The 16190-nt window shown below is 47.6% G+C and overlaps 2 protein-coding genes across 2 annotated transcripts; both read right to left on the reverse strand.

Annotated features, from left to right (window-relative positions):
* Positions 1–4383: 4383 nt before the first annotated feature.
* LOC113027823 (cholesterol 25-hydroxylase-like protein) lies at positions 4384–5710 on the reverse strand. Its single transcript, XM_026177643.2, has 2 exons — positions 5230–5710; positions 4384–5144 (listed from the first exon to the last, which is right to left on the reverse strand). Exons 1-2 carry the CDS (start codon positions 5656–5658, stop codon positions 4812–4814), a joined length of 762 nt encoding a protein of 253 aa, XP_026033428.2. The 5' UTR covers positions 5659–5710; the 3' UTR covers positions 4384–4811.
* Positions 5711–12503: 6793 nt separating this feature from the next.
* On the reverse strand, positions 12504–13829 carry LOC113027843 (cholesterol 25-hydroxylase-like protein). The gene is made up of 2 exons (XM_026177664.2): positions 13350–13829; positions 12504–13264 (listed from the first exon to the last, which is right to left on the reverse strand). Exons 1-2 carry the CDS (start codon positions 13776–13778, stop codon positions 12932–12934), a joined length of 762 nt encoding a protein of 253 aa, XP_026033449.1. The 5' UTR covers positions 13779–13829; the 3' UTR covers positions 12504–12931.
* Between the last annotated feature and the right edge of the window lie 2361 nt (positions 13830–16190).

Consider the following 16190-nt stretch of genomic DNA (forward strand, 5'->3'; position numbering starts at 1 on the left):
ATGGTGGACATCAAGACACCTGAGCGCGGACGTTTGCTTCTTGAGGCGGGAGACGAGGTTTCATGGAGGCTGTTAACGTTTTTAATAATATCACGTTAATGTTATTTTTTAATTGACGTAACGTTACAAGCTGACGTCAGCTAGCGTGTGATGTTACAAGGTTCAAGCTCAATGTCAGTTTGAAATGGTGTCACTGTCAGTTAAGATGCTGCAGGTTCCTAAATGAACCACGTTGTTCAGTAAGTGCTGCTTGTGACCACGTATTCTGCAGATACGGAGCTTTGTGTACACGGTGAGCTCTAATAGGTTGGCTCAAGCAGCATCTTGAGGAAGGTCGCGCTGTGAGTCGTCCGGTGCGAGGATGTTTTCAGGTCACCTGTTGTCTGTGAGCCTGCGGGGGTGAGGCGTCACAAAGACGGGCACAGATCAACCATTAATGCCTGAATAGCCGGTGGATACTGGGCTCCACGCTCGGCTTCCTTCGTTGGTCAGTGGTTGTTTTTTTGGTGGTTGATTCTGATTCACGCTGTTTCTTCAACATAAAGCTAGAGAGAGCCGCCAAAGCTGAACCGCAGAAACACAAGAAGCAGCTGTGACCGTCAGCCTGACTGCAGCTCTGTGTTAAGCAGACTGAGCTGTCGAGGCTGATTATGAACTAAGGTGTTTATCCTGCTTTTTAGCGGGAACGATTATTTGAGCAAAGATCTCTCGGTGACAAACGTTCACCAGCAGGGAGATTTACACTTGGCTTTTTTATTGGCAGAAACTTTTCACAGGTTTTTATTCATCTGAAATATTCTGAGATACTTTGCAGAGCTGTGTGTCTACAGACGTCCTGTGTAATTAATAAACTGAACCCAAGTCTCACAAATTCCCGTGTGTAGAAACATTGTTCTTGTATAAACTATCTTTATAACAGTTTAGAGATCTACAAGAGGGCTACTGACATCAGAGAAATGAGATTCAGATCGTTTTAAAAAGCCAGCTGTTTTAACTGTTAATGATTATGTTTAGTTTATGTACCCGAGTGTGAATTTAGCCGTCACACTGTAACATACAACACACTGCCTGAAGAGCATGTCTGTCCTTCAGGTCTTTGCTGTGCTGATAGTCACACACATGCAGGTCACAGAGGAGCACGCTCGGTTCAGTGCGATTACTCATGCTGCAGCACATTCCTGCGCTTACCCGTCTCTTCCTTTATTGGTGAATCATATCAGGGAAACAAGGGCCTGATATGATTGAAAAAAATCCTCTTTCAATGTTTAGAGATCAGGTCTGAGTGACGGCTCTCTGCACGCACCTCATTCAGGCTCAGGGAGGGGCGGGGCCATCTGCTGCGACCGGTCAGGGTGAGAGAAGGAAGACAGGATAAAGACATGCTGTGGAAGAGAGACGGAGATTAATCCGGTCTTTAAGTCTGACGTCATTAGCCGTGTCTGGGCTCAAACTCTGCTGCAGGTCAATAAATCAAACGATCACTGTGGCATCACTGAGAGTTAAAAACTGTCTAAATTCTTTCATCTGTAATAAAATGATCAGCGTTCTGCTTTACCAGGTGTAACAATGAAGTTTAACATCCAGGCATCCATGAAAACGGAATTTAAGACATTTAACGGAGTTAGAAGTTAGCAGGTAGTTAGCTTCTATCTAAATACAATGTAGCATGTTCTGACTGAGAGATTTCTGAAAAAGTCAAACGTACAGCTCTGCTATCACTTCCAACATAAATGAAGACAGAAACTAAACAGCAGTGACGTTTGCAGGGTTACTGAAGTTGGGCTAGCTGCTATATAATGATGTGCTACGTGACAGCTAGCGACACAGCTATGTTAGCATAAACAGTGACGCTGGAGGATGAACGCTAACTTCTTTCCACTCGATAAAAGTTAACGTGAGGGTTCCTGATGGTTAGAGACAAATGCAGTCGCATGGCAGGATGCTGTACATGGACCAAACTTCAGTCAGGAGAACAACTGAGATAATCCATCCACAATACGAGGTTAGTCATTCATATACTGCTGCTGGGCTGCAGTTACATCGTAAGGGTTTAAACACTGAGCTTTAAAATGAACAGTGGTAATAAAAGCCGAGGGAGGCCGGCAGTGATCACTGACTGTTTTTAGGGGCTTTTTTTAGATCAAATAGAACAAGATACAAAGCATTACAGTTTTTTCTGAATGCTTAAACCCTAACTGTGATTCCTGTAGCACAATCTCTAAAACTATTCAGACTTATAGCAAAACCACTCACTGAGTTTGCAAAACTAAAAGCACAAAAGCTGCTTTGCACTCAGTTTGCAATTTTGTAACACACACTTTGCAAAACTGTAGGCACAATTCACTGCACAACACTCAATTACCAAATTTCCAACACACTCCTAGCAAAAGTATACACATGTATGGCTATCATTAACACTAACTTGCCAACTGTCTGGCACACTTTCACATGTGAAAACTTCTTTAGATAATTAGTTCACTTTGCAATCAGCCTAAGCACTATAATACAGGTAAGCTGTGTGTGCGGAGTACAATGGAGGGAGCAGGAAGAGTGAGAAGTAGAGGAGGCCGAGGAAGAGGACGTGGAGGTGAAGAAGTAGGATGAAGAGGACGACAAGGACAAGGAGGAGCAAGAGGAAGACGAGGAGGGGGGAGAGGAAGATGAGGAGGGGGGAGAGGAAGGGTAGGAAGAGTAAGAAATAGAATTGCTGATGACATCAGAGCTACAATAGTGGACCATGTAATCAACCGTGGAATGACCCTGAGGGAAGCTGGCCAACGGGTCCAGCCTAACTCGAGCCGCTACACTGTAGCAAGTACCATAAGGACATCTTGAAATGAGAATCAGTTAGTACAGTCACTTCGCACAAAGATTTGTAGCACTGCCGTATGCTAATGAGAAACACACCAATACCATTGATGTAAAAATACTGAAATTGTTACTTTACAGAATTGCTAGATGACCAGATGCTGGGGCAGAGGAAGCATGTTCACTGCAGACCAAGTAACCCATATAGTCATTATGGCGATTGCAAATAATCCTATACTTGGAAATAAACACTTGTGTTTGTTTTGATGTGTTTGAATAAACACCAGTACTTGAAGTTTGGATCCCTCTATGCTTATGGATCTATGACAGAAGTATGAGCTCAAACTGACATAGCCTACCTTGTGCACAGAGAAAGCAAAAGCCAGATGTGTTTTGTATTCATACCATCAGTGTGCAGTTGGCGCATTGTGTGCTTAGTAGATGATGGCTTGTGTGTACTGTTTGATACGGAAACACCATTTTTACGAAGGTGTGTAGAGTTAATCTAGCTGTGTTTGCTTTTGCAAGAGAACTACAATGTTTTGATTATTGGGTGACAGGTTTTCTTATTTGTGTGAAGAGTTTTGCAAAATTAGCCAATAGTTACAAAAAATGTGCTTAAGCAATCAGAAGAAACTGTAAAACATGTTAAAAACACAAACGCCATGTTAAATGCAGACTACTTTGGGCCCGGAAGCAGGATTCGTCACGTCGTCACTTAAAGACCGAATAACAGATATGATTCGATGCAGGGAGGTCTATTAACACATAGTGAGTGAAGAAGAAACACCCAGTGCATCATGGGAATCCCCCGGCAGCCTACACCTATTGCAGCATAACTAAGGGAGGATTCAGGGTCACCTGGTCCAGCCCTAACTATATGCTTTAGCAAAAAGGAAAGTTTGAAGCCTAATCTTGAAAGTAGAGATAGTGTCTGTCTCCTGAATCCAAACTGGAAGCTGGTTCCACAGAAGAGGGGCCTGAAAACTGAAGGCTCTGCCTCCCATTCTACTTTTAAATACTCTTGGACAGGGGTCTCAAACTCCAGCCCTCGAGGGCTGTTGCAACACACCTGAAAAGTGCTCTAATGGGGTGGTATGGTACTATAAGGTCATTAAGATGAGATGGGGCCTAAAAACTGAAGGCTCTGCCTCCATTTTTACTTAAACAACATGACGACGTCTCTGCAGACGACGTGCTGAATAATTGTGATTATTAACAATAAACTTTATTCCTGCTGAATGTTCACAGATGCTGTTTGAATCGTGACGTTCAGAGATCGTCTCCACCAACGATCTGTCTCCTGCTGAAGCTCACAGACACACAGGTGTGTGTGTGTGTGTGTGTGTGTGTGTGTCTGTGTGTGTGTGTGTGTGTGTGTGTGTGTGTGTGTCTGTGTGTGTGTCTGCGTGTGTCTGTGTGTGTGTCTGTGTGTGTGTCTGTGTGTGTGTGTGTGTGTGTGTGTGTGTGTGTCTGTGTGTGTGTGTCTGTGTGTGCGTCTGTGTGTCTGTGTGTGTGTGTCTGTGTGTGTGTGTGTCTCTGTGTGTGTGTTTTGGACACAAACAGGAAACAGACTTGTGTGTTTCTCTTCACAAACTTTATTTTAGCTTCATTTTGTCTTCAGTGCTCAAACTTTCACTTCCCAGTTCAGAATCAAACTTTCCAGTTTCCCTCTGACGCCGCGCTTCTCCTTCAGCGGCGGCGCGACTCCTCGTCTTCCTCGCCAGCTTATCTCTGTCCCTCGTTTCACTTTCGTCTGTCCCGCGCTCGCAGCCAGCTGCCTCATCGGCACATCTGTCCGGTATCAGTTAACGTGCTCACGCCGTCGACGGCTCACGGCGCTCTCGTGGCTCCGACTGCTCCGTCTCTACGTCAGAGAGGAGCAGCGAGTCGAGGAGAGCCCGCTGTGATTGGTGGGCTCAGAAGTGGCATAATAAATAAAAACAGGAATAAATAAATAAATAGAAAACGTCTCTACATCAGCTCCTCGCCATCACGGCGGCTCAGTCCTGCGTCTGCAGCGTCCCGGCCAGGCGGTCCCAGTGGGTGAAGTACGGCGCAAAGTTGCACTTGGACTTGAGGTGGTGAAGGTCGTGGTGGCGCGCCCCGCCGTACAGCCCCAGCGGCACCAGGCGGTGCGTGGCCCACGGCAGGTCGTAGCCGCAGTGATCCTCCACCGACAGCCAGATGTTGACCACGAAGAAGGCGAGCTCGGTGAGCGGGTGGCAGCCCAGCAGGAGGGGGTTGGCGGCAGCGAACAGGCCCAGGCTGAGGGTCTCCCAGGTGCCCGAGTACTCGGCGGTGAGGGCGGAGGTGGAGGTGTAGGTGTGGTGCACCTGCAGGAGGAGGAGAGAGAGCGTGAGGTGGAGGAAGAACAAAGGCGTGACATCGTCACCACCGCCATCGTCCTCGGGGACTCACCTTGTGGAAGGTGCGGTAGAGCCAGGGCACTCGGTGGTGCAGCAGGTGCCAGGCGAAGCTCTGGAAGTCAAAGAGCAGCAGGCACACGAGCACCTGAGCCAGCAGGCGCGGAAGGGGCGGGGCCTCCTCGGTCAGGTGCACCGGCCTCAGGTACCAGTGCAGCACGGTGAGCGGGAAGATGAAGACCAGGTGGTTGTAGAGCGTCAGAGCCAGGCAGCGCCGCACCGACGACCAGCTGACGGAGCTCTGAGGCTGCAGCTTGTACCTGAGCACCCACGCCCACCTGGTGGACAGCGCGTCCAGCAGCAGGAAGGGCAGGCAGAAGGACAGGTAGACGCAGAGCGAGAAGAGCACGGGGAAGAAGGGCGAGCGCAGGAGGGGGGCGTGTCCCAGCACGAAGGTCCACAGAGGCTGCAGCAGCATCGCCATCCTTCAGTTTGTCTCACAGTCGGAGCTCTGCTCGCCTTCATCACCACTGCTCCATTTAATCAGGCAGCAGGCCCCGCCCACACAGCGTCAGCAGCAAGAACCCGCCCTGCCGTCCTTATTGGGATGTTTCCTACTGCCGGAGGGAAAATGGAAAACTCTCCCTCCCACACTCCCACTTCCACATTCCACAGCAGGCTCTTTCACTGTGCACTGAGGATTGTCCCTGTGAGAGCCGCTCACCTGCTTCCATTGTTGGCAGGTTGAGCACGTGTGTGATGTTTACACGGGCTGAAGCAGCCTTTAGCTACAGCTGCGGTGTTAGCCCGCGCTGCCACACCTGAGCCGTGCAGGTTCACACACCTGAGGCTCTAAGTGAACATTAAAGAAGCTGTGCTTCAACTTTGTGGTGCGTGAGAGTCTGTACCTCTGCTGAAGTACAGGATGTGTGTACTTGTGTACTCGTGTGTGTGTGTGTGTGTGTGTGTGTGTGTGTGTGTGTGTGTGTGTGTGTGTGTGTGTGTGTCAGCATTATGAGAAATGAATGTGTGAGCTTACAGTGGTTCAGACTCACTGAGGATGATGACGACAGGTTGTTTCCTCCGATGATGAAGGCTCACATTCCTCGCCGTCTCTTCTCGTCACGTGTCAGTCGAGCGTCGCGAGGCATCAGAAACCGGAGAAATGGCGGTAGGTGGTTCCGGTCCGTGTAAGGATGTCGGCTCTTCATTTGTTGACTGCACAAACTGTCGACTCAGGAGCTGATGGGATTTAAACATCGTGCCAGTTTGAGCCACACAGGTTCTTCTGCTGTTCTCAGTCTTTTCTATATCTGATCGCAATAAATAATAATAAATAATAACATCTTCATTAAGGAGGCGTTCCTTCTTCATTGTGATAAAAAACTGAGTTTATTGATGAAACATTTCGAACTTTACTTTTCCAGAATCACAATAAAACATTTCAGTTTCATTTCACTGAAACATCAGGAAGTAACGATGATGTAACGCAGCCGTCCTGCTGCAGGGCGCCGCGCCGTGGCGAAATATCTGCTCTATTTACAAGAAACATCAGTAAAATGACAAAACCTGAACATGTTAAATGTAAAGCTGTGAATAAACTTAAATCACATGCAGTCACAAATGTAACAGTAACAGTTATTAGTGTTTCACAGATACGTACTGAAAGTTTCTGTAACTGAAATAAGACTAATTATGGTGTTGGGAGGTCAGATCTTCGTTCTGAGCAGGAAGTGGTTTATGGCGGAAACGCTGGCGAGGACATTACAGAGTGTGGGACGCTTCAAACGCACAGCGTGGACTTTTCAGCCTTTTGGGAACGAAACAGCCAGAAACAAGAAAGAGCAGAGCGGTTTTAGCGTGAACCGAGTGACGACAAAACGCAGCTATTATGTTTATTTGTGAACACCGGGGAGGTGGCAGCGACTGTGGTTAACACACTCTGACGCACACTCCAGCAAAAAGCGAAGACAGCTCCTTCATTTTCCTTCTGTTGTGTTCATCAAAAGCCACCTGACACCGAGAACGTCCGATTTTATAACCAGCTGTTTGAAACACAACTATTTGTTTTGTCATCACAATAAATGAAGGAAATAAGCGTGTGCTAAATGTCTGAGAGGTGGCACTGACACTGAATCTCATCCTTCTGTCATGTACGTTGCTCAGCTTAAATATTTCTTTGTTTTAATAAGTGAAATTACATCTGAAGTCATAAAGTGGATTCAGAGGACAAATATAGCAAAGCAAACTGTAGCAATGCTGCAGTTCAGCTCTGTGATCACATCATTAGATGAGGTGACGTAGCCTCTGTTACAGTTTTTTACAGACGCTAGGACACATGTCTCAATACTTAGGTCACGTTTGCAAAACTCCTCACACAGTGAGCACAACAGAAGTCTATGTGGGCTAAACTGAGGACCAGTTATCATTGTTTTGGCACAAAATGCATTCAATGACTACATCTCTCAAATTTCATGAATTATCTTCTCACTCAGACACAACAACTGCCAAAAATCTTTGTATGTACAGGACATTTTGCATGTGCTTACATACTGTTTTCAAAACTGTTAAACTTATGGCCAAAACAATAACACAATGCAAAACTTAAAAAGAGCAAAATCCAACAGCAATATTTTAGTGAAACATATTTTAAATCTAAAAATGCAGTTTAACCAGCCACAGCTGATTCTCATTGTAGATGAACATCTGCACAGGTGTTACTCCTTCAATTTTTCAACTCCTTCAATTCTGGCAGCCAGAAGATTCTTTCCTAGGTGTGTTGCCCTAGATGACATAAGATGTGATGTGGATGAGAACCTGTGGCCAAATGGAGAAGACCGAGTAGATTAGCATTACTATTGTATGTGTATCAGTGGATGGTGTGTATACAAATTCTTGTATTTTGGGATTACTTAGTGCAAAAAATAAAAATACATAAACAAATATTAACGAATTCTGCATGATGTCTGATTCATTCCAGTAACATATATTGAAATTATAAACAGAGATGTGTCCTTGTTTTACACAAGAAAACACTGTGTAACATGTTGTTAGTGTTTTTTAGGTCATTGTTTTGTGGGTGACAAAGTGTGTTTGTCGGCTGTCAACCTTTGCTAGTGTTCTGGAAGAATGAGTTTATTTGAGACCTGAATGAAGTGTTTTGGTAGTTGTAGTGCATTTTGAATGTGAAATGAACTGCTTTGCCAAGCTGACGGTCAGTTAGGAGGATTGTGTGAAGAGTTTTGCAAAAGTGACCTAAGTATTGAGACATGTGTCCTAGCAGCTGTAAAAAACTGTAATCCCACAGAGGACAAGCTCCCATTGTTCCAGCAGCAAAGGAGCCAGGCAGCAATGAACACACAGATGGAACATTCATGTCCAAAAACAGAAGAAAATATAAAAATATACACGTAGAAGAAATATATAGATAAAAATATATGTCCATGTGCTCCCACGGAGGGCTGGGATGTTAACAGCAGCAGGTTTTCAGCTTTGAGAGATTTTTGTCTTATAAACCGAGTTTCTGTGCACGATGGATTATTTTCTTATATTAAAGATTTGAATGTAAAAGAATTTTCTGGATCCGTGATGAGAAGAGACGACTGTTCTCAGGAATCATCAGGGGAACCACAGCCTGTCATCATCACCCTCAGTGAGTCTGAACCACTGTACGCGCACACATTCCTTATAATGTTGACACACACACACACACACACTGGTTTAGCCTCCCCTCACTGTGATGAAGACCCTCCCCCTCATGCAAACACACGCCTCCATAAAAACAGCACACATGTCTGATCTTACTGTAAAGCACTTTGTGATTTTTATCTGTGAAATGTGCTATATAAATAACTTTTACTTACTTACTACAAATATTTCCTTCATCTCAGAAATGTGGAGCAAGAATTTCAAATAAAATGCAACAGAAATAAAAAACCAAGAAACTCAGTCAGAAAAGGATTTGGTCAGATTCCAGGTCTCAGGCTGTAATCACAGCGCGGGGGGGCAGGAAGTCTATGAATGTGTGTGCGCTGCTTGAAACAGAAAGTGCAGCAGCACAAAGAGGAGATTAAATGATAACAGCATGTTTGTGCGGCTCTGACTCACTCGGTCTCCCACGCGCTCCACAGCCTTTCCAAGGACCAGCGTTTCTCCTGAAGTGACGTCAGATTCCTGCTGCGCGCAGATTTCATGTCATCCTGAAACACACATCGGGATTTTCTGGCCTCGCTCCACCAGCTTCCCGACTCCCGAACACATGTTTATCACATCTCTTTATCTCATTCTCAGCACACTGCAGCTTTCAGAACAGTTCAAACGTGTTTCAGCACTAAAGCCATTAAAACTTTTCACTCAAATCACTTCAACTCTGATCAATTCAAAGTTTTCATCCCCGTTTTAAAACTTGGACAGCAGATCTGATCCACGTTCACTGGCTGTGAAACCACTTCTGTGGGTTTGCATCATAATCGGGAAGAAAGATGACTGAACATGGTTGTTGATCTGAGGGTTTCACAAACTGCTGACTTGTTGGGACACGACAGAGAAAGCGTTTCTCACACAGCGATTTGTTTCCCAGCACCGAGCTGAATCTCAGCCACCAAGCAGCAGACCCGAAGAAAAACGTGGGTCAGCCCGGTCCCAGCAAGCTGTACCTGATAAAGTGATTTGTAGCATAGGCATGGGTGTGACACGCACCTGAGAACGTGTCGAACTGAAGGACGCGTCGCTGTGGACTGAGCATGCTCACTCTGCACAGGCAGGAGGTAACGCAGTACAAATACTGTGTTTCTCTACTTAAGTAGAATTTTCAGGCATCTGTACTTTACTTGAATATTTATTTTTTAGGAACATTTTACTTCAAAACTTGGTTTGATTCGAGGGGAGCTAATATTTCGTCACAGCCTCCTGTTCTGTATAATCTCCATATTCAGGGCTGAACGTGAGCACGTTCGGCACCACGCTGCAACGACTGCAGGACTGGAAGCTGCAGTTAATGGATTAATAATAATGGATTGGATTTATATAGCACTTTACAAGGCAGCCAAAGCGCTTTACAATGCCACTATTCATTCACTCTCACATCCACACACTGGTGGAGGCAGCTACGGTTGTAGCCACAGCTGCCCTGGGGCAGACTGACAGAAGCCAGGCTGCCATATCGCACCATCGGCCCCTCTGGCCAACACCAGTAGGCAGCAAGGTAAAGAGTCTTGCCCAAGGACACAACGACCAGGACAGAGAGCCTGGGGATCAAACCGGCGACCTTCCGGTTACAGATGCGCTTGCGGTACATCAGCATCCAGCTAGCCCGACTGAAGAGGAGCGAGCGCAAAGGCAGTGACGTGGGGAAATGTGCAAGGCAGCTCTACAAACATCAGCAAACACACAAACTGTTGTGTGCAGTTTGTCTCACAGTGTGTTGCAGATAAAGTCCAGCTGCTGTGTGTGACAGGGAGAGGAGAGACAGAGAGCTAAGTTCACTCAGAGATGGAGACAGGAGAATAATGTCAGTGTAGAGACATCAGCCAGGACACTCATCAAACATCTGCTCACATCTGTTGTGTACAAGCACAGAGAGCAGCAGGTCAGCTGATCACAGCCTGCACACCAAGGAAACGTAGTGCAGCTCTCAGTAGAAATGACTGAGTTTGATTGGTGTGGGAGCATCGCAGTGTCACATTCCCCCCCCACACACACGGTGGATTCAGGAGGTGGTGTGTAACCCTGACTGAGCTCATGTTCCTCTTTAGAGTCACCCTCCACATGCAGGCAACAGGAAGTAGATTCATCTATATCCTGTGTGCTGATATTATTGTATTACAACATTCAGAGAACACAAGGTTCAGTTAGCTTTGCACAAACAGAGCTGTTCTTTGTACTCTGAGTACTCTTCAGGTAACGTTTCAATTTTACTCGAGTACAGACTCAGTACTTCAGCTTTAATGGAGTAGTTTTAAACAGGAGTATTTGTATTAATACTTGAGTACAGAACGTGTACTTTTACCACCTCGTTCACTCATCAACTTTGAAGGACATCAACACAACAATACACACAAATCTGTGTGTGTGTGTGTGTGTGTGTGTGTGTCTGTGTGTCTGTGTGTCTGTGTGTGTCTGTGTGTGTGTCTGTGTGTGTGTGTCTGTGTGTGTGTGTGTCTGTGTATCTGTGTGTCTGTGTGTGTGTCTGTGTGTGTGGGTGCGTCTGTGTGTGTCTGTGTGTGTGTGTGTCTGTGTGTGTGTCTGTGTGTGTCTGTGTGTGTGCGTCTGTGTGTGTCTGTGTGTCTGTGTGTCTGTGTGTGTGTCTGTGTGTGTCTGTGTGTCTGTGTGTGTGTCTGTGTGTCTGTGTGCGTCTGTGTGCGTCTGTGTGTGTGTCTGTGTGTGTGTCTGTGTGTGTGTGTGTCTGTGTGTGTGTGTCTGTGTGTCTGTGTGTGTGTGTGTGTGCGTCTCTGTGTGTGTGTGTGTCTGTGTGTCTGTGTGTGTGTGTGTGTGCGTCTCTGTGTGTGTGTGTGTCTGTGTGTGTGTCTGTGTGTGTGTGTGTGTGCGTCTCTGTGTGTGTGTGTCTGTGTGTGTGTGTGTGTGTGTGTGTGTGTATGCATCTGTGTGTGTGTGTGTCTGTGTGTGCGTCTGTGTGTGTGTGTGTGTGTCTGTGTGTGTGTGTCTGTGTGTGTGTGTGTGTGTATGCATCTGTGTGTCTCTGTGTGTGTATGTGTGTCTGTGTGTGCGTCTGTGTGTCTGTGTGTGTGTGTGTGTGTGTGTGTCTGTGTGTGTGTCTGTGTGTGTGTGTCTGTGTGTGCGTCTGTGTGTGTGTGTGTGTGTGTGTGTGTGTGTGTCTGTGTGTGCGTCTGTGTGTGTGTCTGTGTGTGTGTATGCATCTGTGTGTCTGTGTGTGCGTCTGTGTGTGTGTGTGTGTGTCTGTGTGTCTGTGTGTGTGTGTGTATGCATCTGTGTGTGTGTGTGTGTGTGTCTGTGTGTGTGTGTGTGTATGCATCTGTGTGTGTGTGTCTGTGTGTGTGTGTGTGTATGCATTTGTGTGTGTGTGTGTCTGTGTGTGTGTGTGTGTATGCATCTGTGTGTGTGTCTGTGTGTGCGTCTGTGTGTGTGTCTGTGTGTGTGTGTGTGTGTGTGTGTGTATGCATCTGTGTGTGTGTGTGTGTGTGTGTGTGTCTGTGTGTGTGTGTCTGTGTGTGTGTCTGTGTGTGTGTGTGTGTGTGTGTGTGTGTGTGTCTGTGTGTGTGTGTCTGTGTGTGCGTCTGTGTGTCTGTGTGTGTGTGTCTGTGTGTGTGTGTGTCTCTGTGTGTGTGTTTTGGACACAAACAGGAAACAGACTTGTGTGTTTCTCTTCACAAACTTTATTTTAGCTTCATTTTGTCTTCAGTGCTCAAACTTTCACTTCCCAGTTCAGAATCAAACTTTCCAGTTTCCCTCTGACGCCGCGCTTCTCCTTCAGCGGCGGCGCGACTCCTCGTCTTCCTCGCCAGCTTATCTCTGTCCCTCGTTTCACTTTCGTCTGTCCCGCGCTCGCAGCCAGCTGCCTCATCGGCACATCTGTCCGGTATCAGTTAACGTGCTCACGCCGTCGACGGCTCACGGCGCTCTCGTGGCTCCGACTGCTCCGTCTCTACGTCAGAGAGGAGCAGCGAGTCGAGGAGAGCCCGCTGTGATTGGTGGGCTCAGAAGTGGCATAATAAATAAAAACAGGAATAAATAAATAAATAGAAAACGTCTCTACATCAGCTCCTCGCCATCACGGCGGCTCAGTCCTGCGTCTGCAGCGTCCCGGCCAGGCGGTCCCAGTGGGTGAAGTACGGCGCAAAGTTGCACTTGGACTTGAGGTGGTGAAGGTCGTGGTGGCGCGCCCCGCCGTACAGCCCCAGCGGCACCAGGCGGTGCGTGGCCCACGGCAGGTCGTAGCCGCAGTGATCCTCCACCGACAGCCAGATGTTGACCACGAAGAAGGCGAGCTCGGTGAGCGGGTGGCAGCCCAGCAGGAGGGGGTTGGCGGCAGCGAACAGGCCCAGGCTGAGGGTCTCCCAGGTGCCCGAGTACTCGGCGGTGAGGGCGGAGGTGGAGGTGTAGGTGTGGTGCACCTGCAGGAGGAGGAGAGAGAGCGTGAGGTGGAGGAAGAACAAAGGCGTGACATCGTCACCACCGCCATCGTCCTCGGGGACTCACCTTGTGGAAGGTGCGGTAGAGCCAGGGCACTCGGTGGTGCAGCAGGTGCCAGGCGAAGCTCTGGAAGTCAAAGAGCAGCAGGCACACGAGCACCTGAGCCAGCAGGCGCGGAAGGGGCGGGGCCTCCTCGGTCAGGTGCACCGGCCTCAGGTACCAGTGCAGCACGGTGAGCGGGAAGATGAAGACCAGGTGGTTGTAGAGCGTCAGAGCCAGGCAGCGCCGCACCGACGACCAGCTGACGGAGCTCTGAGGCTGCAGCTTGTACCTGAGCACCCACGCCCACCTGGTGGACAGCGCGTCCAGCAGCAGGAAGGGCAGGCAGAAGGACAGGTAGACGCAGAGCGAGAAGAGCACGGGGAAGAAGGGCGAGCGCAGGAGGGGGGCGTGTCCCAGCACGAAGGTCCACAGAGGCTGCAGCAGCATCGCCATCCTTCAGTTTGTCTCACAGTCGGAGCTCTGCTCGCCTTCATCACCACTGCTCCATTTAATCAGGCAGCAGGCCCCGCCCACACAGCGTCAGCAGCAAGAACCCGCCCTGCCGTCCTTATTGGGATGTTTCCTACTTCCGGAGGGAAAATGGAAAACCCTCACTCCCACACACAAACGGCTGCTTGTCTTTGAACGTGTTATTGTCGGGGAGACTTCACACAAGTTTGTCAAAGCCACGCCCCCCGGTGCGTTCCTCCTCAAAGGTGATTAAAATCATCAAAGAGGTTTAAAAACATGTTTTTCTGCTTATCTTGCGTGTTCAGCTCTTTTAGATTAAAGATGAGCTGAAGAATAAAATCTGAATTCCAAAACATCTCGAGGATTCCTGTTGAAATGTTACCGTGGTGACTGTGACCCCCTCGCACTAATGACACGTGAGTGCTCGAAGAAGGGGTCAGGTGTAGAGAGTGCATGAGGTGAGGTGCTGTTCTAAATAAAGTTTCATCTTCCTCTCTGAAAGAATCAACGTGAAGCCTCACTAAAGTCCAGCCAGCCTGTACCTGTGCTGGGCGGAGCCTCAGAGGTGCCAGGTGTCCTCAGGCTGAGCTGATGTTTCTCTTCGTGTCAGAAGCGGTGATGGTGGGAAGTGCTGGTCTGAGCATGCTCACTGACTCGCTGTTAGAGATGTGCTGAAGAGTCACAGCTTCACACTCAGCCCTACGGTGACACCTGCTGGTGCTTCAGCCTCACTGCAGCGTGAGAGTTTCAGGTGTGGACGTGGAGCTCTGAACCACAGCTGCTGTTCAGCTGGGTCTGTTCCAGATGTTCCAGCTGTGCTTCACGTTCCTCTGCTGCAGTAAATGAGTGAATCTGTGATGGAATCATTCATTAACTTTATTTAAACGTCTGTTTCATTAAATGGTGTGCAGACGCCACAGACAGGTAAGGTACACCTGAGCAGCGAGCAGCAGGTAAATACGAGGAAAGCTGCAGACACAGTTGTGTGTGCAGAGAAAAGCACGAAGCCTTTCTGAAAGACTCATTACGACCTCGTTAGACAGGAATAATGTTTACTGGCATATTCATAAAGTGCTCCTCTTCACTTCACCCCTGTTTCAATCCAGGGGGTCAGTGTTGACATTGTGGAGGACTATAAATACTATAAATACTATACTATAAATAACCCTAACCCCGAAAAGCACCACTGAACGACACAGGAAATCATTCCTGCCTGTGGCCATCTCCCTGTACAACGCATCCACTTAACACACTGTTTGCTGCTACAGTATATATTGTACTATTCTTAGTTAGCGTATTGTCTGTCTTGTCTTAATGTTGGTTTAAAATGGAGCACTGTAACAAAAAATAATTTCCCCCAGGGATCAATAAAGTATTCTGATTCTGATTCTGATTCTGATTCATCAAGTTTACACTGCAAAACACAGATGGTTACACTGAGCAAAGAAGTTCTTACTTTAAACAACTAAAACACAAACAAAAACATTTCTAACTCTAAGCACAGTCAGTGGCTAATCCACTGACTGATCCCAGATCAGTCAGTTACAGATTACCAGCTGATCAGTGAGCTCGAGGCTCTCAGCTGGTTCACAGAAACGAAACTTGGCGTCTCATCGTGCTGCCTTCAAGGACCCCTCTGAAGTCATGTTTCACATCACGTCCACGTGCCTCTTTTTAAAAAAATGAACTTTATGTGTCAACCACAGTAGTTTTTAACCACGTGATCCTTCCTTATATGATGACATTTGCTCCTCCGTATGAACTGAGATTTAACTAGTTTTGCAGACATGTGCAGAGACACAGATTAGTGTGGACGCAGCAGAAGTGTCCCAAACACAGTTCTGTCCCTTGCAGCCACCTGTTTGTGTTCATGGACCTGCAGGCAGAGGTCTGTGATTACAGAGCACGTGACTCCTTTCCAGATGTTCCACCTGTGCTTCACGTAACTTTATGTAAACCTGTCCATGTGAACAAGGCTGTGCAGCTTACCTGTGAGCCACCTTCACACGTCATCACATCATTTAGGACGCTTGGCGCTGCAGTTCACCTGAAATAAGCTACGTTAGAGTGGCTGAGCATGGAGTCAGAGGGGACACGCTGGGAGTGTCACCCGTGGAAATGACTGTGTAACACGAACAAGTGTGAGTCTGTGTCACCCGGCTGAGCTCTCTGCTGTACATGCATTCAGAGAGGACCGTGAAGGCCTCACGTTAAGTTTCCGTTCTGTGACGGAGCGCACGGACCGGTCACTCGGTGCTCACGCTCTCCCTCATCCTCATCATCACTTTGCTCCCTCTGAGGAGGAAGAGGGCAACATGAGGTGAGTGTTTGAGACTTCCGATCAGTCTGATAATCGATCACTTATTGGAAAGTGAAGTCAGCTCAGGGCCTCCC

Source organism: Astatotilapia calliptera, chromosome 8, assembly GCF_964374335.1.
Source record: "Astatotilapia calliptera chromosome 8, fAstCal68.1, whole genome shotgun sequence".
Lineage (NCBI taxonomy): Eukaryota > Metazoa > Chordata > Actinopteri > Cichliformes > Cichlidae > Astatotilapia > Astatotilapia calliptera.